This window comes from Ursus americanus, chromosome 2, assembly GCF_024610735.1.
Source record: "Ursus americanus isolate L20-20 chromosome 2, mUrsAme1.1.p, whole genome shotgun sequence".
NCBI lineage: Eukaryota > Metazoa > Chordata > Mammalia > Carnivora > Ursidae > Ursus > Ursus americanus.
In genome coordinates, this window is record NC_142128.1 from 40,059,409 (window position 1) to 40,066,122 (window position 6,714).

Consider the following 6,714-nt stretch of genomic DNA (forward strand, 5'->3'; position numbering starts at 1 on the left):
TACTTCTTGATTACAAGAACGCTCAGCCCCAAATAGCACCAAAAGCTTTTCCTACTGTGATCAGTAAGGACAGTTACAAAAGGTATTTCTCAAATGAAAGGATCTTATGGAAGTCAGTAACGTGAAACTGTGAAAATATTTTCAGTGAGCAAACCTAGTAAGCTGAGAGCCACCGAAAGGTTATGAGCTCATCCCTGCTCAAGCACTGACAATCTGTGAGGGCTCGTGAAAATTATTCAGCCTTCCTGGGCTTCCAGTTCTTTCCCTGTAGAGTGAGATGAAAACTGGCTGCTGACTACCACCTCAGAAAAAGGTGATGATGCAGAGAAAACGTACCTGAGCTTCATATAAGCCACAGAGTACTCTCTCAGAGTCAGGTTATGATAAAGAAAAACAATGTGGTATTTCCCTAACACCTCTGACTGGTGTAATGAGAACGGCTGTTTGGAGAGAAGACACAAGGCACTAGTAAAAAAACAACCCAGGATTCCCAAGGTGCTCTCCAGCCAGCTCAGTGACACAAAGGAAAAGCAGGAAAAGAAACTGGACCAGCAATCCCAATCCAAGCTGTCCACACAGGACACCATCAGTCACAGACCTCTGTGCCCATCAGACTAAGAGGTGGGAGACCCGTCGCAGCAATGTCTTCCGACCCAGCTATATGCGAGGAGTGCGCCGACCCCAACGCTCAGGACGCCCACTGACACGCACATCTTCCCAGGCGGACAACCCAGCGCGAGGAGCTGTGATCAGGAGGCCCCAGATCTTCATACTCACAGCTCGAGGGACACTGGATACTCAGGGGTACATGGATCCCTTATAAGGGTTTCCACACGTTATACCGCACACCCTAAAGAGCAAGGGATCCATTTTACCTTTTCTTAAAGATCTCTAGGCTTAAACACACTATGCACTTGAACACCCACTTAACAAATGTCTGCAGAGTGAGAAGTCAATAAAATACAAAAACTAGCAAATCAGCCTTTTAGGGACTTTCTACTATTAGATAAAATACTTAAAAGTGAACACCACTAGCTTATTTGATGTCTCCCAGTTTATCAGCAGAACACAGCGCGATGGTGTCTCTCCATGTAAACTTACCTAAGTGCTGAGACACAGGCCAAAGACAAATCTCGAGGCCCCCTTCTCCCGGAGGCTGGGTGCGACCTCCGACACACTGCACTGTGCGTTCTCATCACCTGTCTACACCTCTTACTTCTGCAGGAGCGGAGGTGGCCCTGACGGAGCTCTGCTCCAGTTTGTACTCCCCACCCTGCTCTCCGGCTCATTCCCCTTCCTCTGGGGTTTAGTTCCTTCCCTTCTGCACACAAGGTTAGAAGTGAAAACTTTCAGCATTCACGGTCTCCCAAACATTAAAAGATGAGCCTAGTCAGAACATATCCCAAGCACACACAGTAAAGTGTGCTCAAAATAGGTGTCTAGCAGCATGATGTTCAGCTGGCCAAGCTCAGTCTGGCCTTTGCAGTGGGAAGGACCGAATGACTTCAGGCAAGACAGCCCTGGGCTCTCAGCTGGGGAAATCGCTGGGCACTTCTTCACTCACGGGGCACTTCTACCAGGCAGCCTAGGGGCATGTCCCCACACCAGGAGTTCATCGCCAGGAGCTCATCCCCATCTGGGAAAAATCCAGCTTGTGTGGCTCGGGAGGACGGGGTGGGGGGTAAGGAGGCAGGGAGAGAAAGTGAGTCTCCGGAACAGAAGCTCCCTAAATGGGGGAAAGGAACGTCAGCACACTGAGCCCGAACTGAGGACAGAAGTGAAGAAGCCGTGCACTCCCCGACCGCGGTGCGCCCCGCCGGCCGGGCGGCAGGGCCCGGGGGCGCTCGCCCAGTTACCTGCTCTGCGCCGTAGACCGTGGCGAACTGGACGAAGTCCTCGATGCGGACGAAGCCGTCCCCATCGCCATCCAGGGCGTCGAACACGGCTCGAAGGCGGGGGCCGTCCTCCGGACACGCCGCGGGCTCGCTCGTTAGGGGGCAGGTCTGGCTGAAGTCCGAGGGCTCGTCCGGGTCCCCGGGACCCACATCCAGCGGCATCTCGCCCACCGTGGGCGAGGGGAAGGCAGGGAAGAAGTCGACCTCGCCCCTCACGTGCTGGCTGTGCCTGAAACCCTGCACGCGGAGAGAGGTGCTCTCCGGGCAAACCGGGGGTCCGTAATCCTCTGGCTCTTTAGTCCAGGAAAGAAGCGGGCCGAGCTCTGGCAGCTGCCGGTCGGGGTCGGGGTCCCGGCAGGAGACATGGCCCGGCAGGAGGTAAGAGGTTCCCGGGCCCGGAGCAAGCGCCCAGGCACTCTCGGGGCGCACGTCCGGCCCCGGGGCTCGCCCGGCGCTCAGGTCCGCCCCGGCATCCGCGCAGGCCGCGGGCTCCGGTGGGCCGAGCGCCCGGCGCGGGGCGGGGGAGGCCCCCGGCCGGTCGGGCCCGCCCGGCTCTGGGTCGGGGCGCGGGCCGCCCGCGGGGGAGGCCGGTCGGCCCGGCTCCATCTTCATGGGCGCGCCCCCGGCCGCGGCGCAGGCCCGCGAGGCCAGTGGTGCGGCGGGCGGCGCGGGCGGCAGACAAAGGCGCTCAGGGCGCGGCGGCGGGCGCGGGCATCCCCGCGGCGGCGCGGGCGGGCGCGCGCGGGGCGCCCGGGCTGCTCGGGCTGGCGCTCGGGCCCTGCTCCGCCCTCGTCCATCTTCGCGCGGCGCCTCAGCTGCCCTCGGCCCGGCGGCGCGGCGGGCGCGGGCCCATGGCGGCGGGCGCGGGAGGGCGCCGAGGCGGCGGCGGCGGCGGCGGCGGCGGGCGGCCGAGGGGGCAGGCGCCGCGGAGGCCTCTGAGGAGGACGCCCGAGAGGCCGCCGAACAGGAGGCTGAGGTGCCCGCGGTACCCGAGCGAACGACGCCGCCACCGCCGCCGCCGCCGCCACCGCCGCCGCACGGGCCCCGCCTTCCGTCGGCCCTGACGTCAGCGCGTCGCGGCGCCCACAGGCCCCGCCCCTCGCCGGCCGGCCTTAAAGGCGGGCCGTCGGGGGGCGGCGGGATTTCCGCCTCGCGCGCACGGGTCTGGCGTACGCGGGACCCGGGGCCGCCGGCCGGGGTGTCTCGTCAGTCAGCGCCGGGGCGCGCGAGAACGGCGGCCCCACGCACGGCACGGTCGGACCAGTGGCGCCGAGGCACGAGCGAAAGGGCATCGAAATACGCGCCTGTCGTCGAGGGGCCGGGTCCCGACTGCGTGCAGCGCTCTCGCCAACTGATGAGCAAGGAGCTCGATTCCGCTGGGACCGGGAGAAGTGCTCGTGGCGCTAGGCACGGCCGCGGGTGGGGCGGGGGATGCCTCCCGCGCGGAGAGGTCCCGGGGTTTACCTGGAGGGGCGGAGGTGGGCAGCGGCCGACCCGAGTGTGGGACGGCCCTGCGAATGAGGCCCGTCTCACCGGTAACCGAAGGCACGCGTGTGAAGAGTGACACCTCTTTCAAACCTGTGACAAAGGGGTTTTTCCGTAGGCGATCCAGTGTGAATCGCCGGTGGAACGGCCAGGCCTCCCCAACCCCGTGTCTGCTTCTCTAGACGTCACCATTATCAGTGGGCACACAGGGCGCCAGACAGAGACGCGGGCGCCCCGAAGCAGGCATGAGAGTGGAGACAGGCTAGTTAGCAGCAGGTGAGCTGCCGGGCCCCAGGCGAAGTGCTAAATTTAGCCGGTAATGAAATGTATCCGGGGAAAGTATGAACTGGTATTTTTATAGGCCGTGGGCACCAGCACCAGATATGTTTCATAAGCAGCTTTGGCAAGAACCAAAGGAAACTGAACCTCTGTTTCCAAGTGTACAATGGGAAACAGGGTGGTAATTAACTGAGTCATCCCCTGTGATAAAACCCCGGGGCCTGCTGGACCAGATTTTGGAAGGTTGGCATTGGGAACACAGAGGCAGGGGACCCTCCTCCCCAAACGTACCAGTTCCTTGTGGGAGCTGTATGCGTTCATGAGGAAGATACTATGTTAAAGGAAAGAAATCATTTCCAGTTTTGGCAAGAGTCTGATTATCTGGCCCATGGGTTCGGCCAGACATGATCTTCAGAGGTCGTTACAGTGACGTGTCAACCTTGCTAATTAGCAGTGTTGATGTGGGTGGGGTAAAGAGGACAGGAGTCCTGAGGAAGCAGGCCCCCACCTGCTGCTGTGACAACCGGGAGAATCTGCATTCCCCGGCTGGCTCCTATGCCCAAATAGAGCCCCAGCATGGAGGGCATACACCTTCCTGCTTGGAGCAGTGCAAGACACTCTGTTCATGAAACATTCAAAGTGACAACTTAGTGGGTGCCCGGCGGGCTCAGTAGAGCCTCTGACTCGCGATCTTGGGGCTGTGAGTTTGAGCCCCACGTTGTGTGCAGGTGTACGAGTACCTGGTCAGTCATTCCAGTGTCTTCTAGCAACCCCCGCTCCGTGGCCATGTTCGGGCTGTAGCACTCGAGATGAAATGAATCAGCTGGGGAGAAGCAGCCCCTGCTGCCACTTGGATGTGCTCCTCCACACTTACCTAGGCACATTTTTTGAAGATTTATTTATTTTAGAGAGAGAGAGGAGGGGGAGAGGGAGGGAGAATCTTTAAGCAGACTCCGCACTGATTGTGGAGCCCAACACATGGGCTCGATCCCACGACCCAGAGATCACCAACTAAGATGAAACCAAGAGTCAGATGCCTAACCAACTGTGCCACCCAGCTGCCCCACTATACACATCTTAATGTGACCCGGTAACCGTTACATAGAAAAGGAAGGTAGGGTGGGGTTCGGCTCACATCGGTTGGATCTGGGGTCTGGGTGCATGTCTGTGAACACCTCCCTCTGTGACTCTCCTTTTGGAAAGTACTTGGATAACCACTTATCTTTGGAACTCTCCAAGCATGTGCATTTCCTTGACCCCTCTTCCTTGGTGACCTTTAGCTTGTAGGGAGAAATGGGAAGATGAAGACCAGCAATAAATTACATACATATATACATAAATAAAACCGGCAAGATGACTCAGCAGGGTCCTGGCACAGCCCTGCTGCACCTGCCAGGGGGCTGAGGGAAAGGCGTTAAGAAACCTCATTTGGGGGGGGGGGGCGCCTGGGTGATGCAGTTGTTAAGCGTCTGCCTTCGGCTCAGGGCGTGGTCCCAGTGTTCTGGGATTGAGCCCCATATCGGGCTCCTCCGCTGGGAGCCTGCTTCTTCCTCTCCCACTCCCCCGGCTTGTGTTCCCTCTCTCGCTGGCTGTCTCTCTCTCTCTCAAATAAATAAATAAAATCTTTAAAAAAAAGTAGGGAAAGAAAGAAAGAAAGAAAGAAAGAAAGAAAGAAAGAAAGAAAGAAAGAAAGAAAGAAAGAAGAAAGAAAGAAAGGCCTCACTTGGAAGCTAAGTTCGTCTCTTCTGGGGTAGGGCTCCTTCATCACCTGGATGAGATCTGGCTATGGACAGCAGGAGGGGGAGGGTGATAGGCAAAGTCCAATTTGATCAAAAATCTACTTTAAAAAAAAAAGATTTTATTTTTAAGTAATCTCTACACCCAACATGGGGCTCAAACTCATGACCCTGAGATCAAGAGTCACATAGTCCTCTGAATGAGCCAGCCAGGGGCCCCACAAATCTACATTTTTAATGCATGTTCTTAAAAACCTGAAGGAAATACACCAAAATTGTAGTAGACATTACATATGATGTCCCCTATCCATGCTTGTCCTAGGAATTTAAAATGCATCTTGGGGCCTGGGTGGCTCAGTCCATTAAGCATCTGACTCTTGGTCTTGGGTCAGGTCATGATCTCGGGGTTGTGGGATCAAGCCCCACATTGGTCCCGAAGCTCAGGGGGGAGTCTGTTTGGGATTCTCTCCCTCCTCTCCCTCTGCACCCCTGCCCCACTCATGTGCTCTCTCTCTGTCTCTCAAATTAATTAATTAATTAATTAATTTAAAAAATGGCATCTTGTCTTGTTTGAACTTAACCGAGTGTTACTGTGGTTGTGTTTCTTATTGTGTTTATTGACCAACTGGGATATCCTAAATCTTGAAGTGCCCAGTCATAACACTTGCTTGTTTTTCTGTTGGATTCTCTTTTTCTTTAGATAAAATAGGGTTTTTTTAAAGATTTTATTTATGTGACAGAGAGAGAGTGTTCACAAGCAGGGGGAGTGGCAGGCAGAGGGAGAGGGAGAAGCAGACTCCCCACGGAGCAGGGAGTACGACGTGGGGCTCGATTCCAGGACCCTGAGATCATGACCTGAGCCGAAGGCAGACACTAAACTGACTGAGCCCCCCAGGCGCCCCTAAAATTATTTTTTAATGTTCCAAATATCGTCTCCCTGCCTAGGGTTTAGGGCTTCAAAAATGAATGGGGGGCACAATTTAATCCATAGCAACTTGAAAGAGACAATTAGAACAGATGTACCGGACAGAAGATTCATTTCCAGAACCCACAAACAACGCTTCAAAAACCGGGAGAACAGCAACCCAGTAGGAAATGAGCAACGAAGAACAATAAAGCAGTTCCAGATCACGGAACTCAAGTGGCCACACGCACGTAAAAAGATGCTCGACCCTGTAGGGAATCAAGGGAAGGAGTGAAGGTTCCATTTGACACCAGTCAGCGTTAAAATCAGTCTGATACCAGCAGAGTCTGCGGATTCACATGACTAATTCAGCTGAGGGTCGTGTGCGCGAACACGCTTCCGCTCGCTCTCAGAT

The 6,714-nt window shown here is 56.2% G+C and overlaps 1 protein-coding gene across 3 annotated transcripts in view; it reads right to left on the reverse strand.

The window, feature by feature from the left end:
- Positions 1–2,914, reverse strand: part of RAB11FIP3 (RAB11 family interacting protein 3) — an 85,147-nt gene extending 82,233 nt beyond the window's left edge. For 2 of the 3 annotated variants that reach the window (XM_087854160.1, XM_045783925.2), the window contains exon 1: positions 1,857–2,913. In XM_087854160.1, coding sequence (XP_087710286.1) covers positions 1,857–2,507 — 651 coding nt within the window. In that variant the 5' untranslated portion in view covers positions 2,508–2,913. Of the gene's footprint in view, positions 1–1,856 lie in introns of all 3 variants that reach the window. The other variant, XM_087854151.1, reaches the window with a different exon arrangement.
- Positions 2,915–6,714: the final 3,800 nt, after the last annotated feature.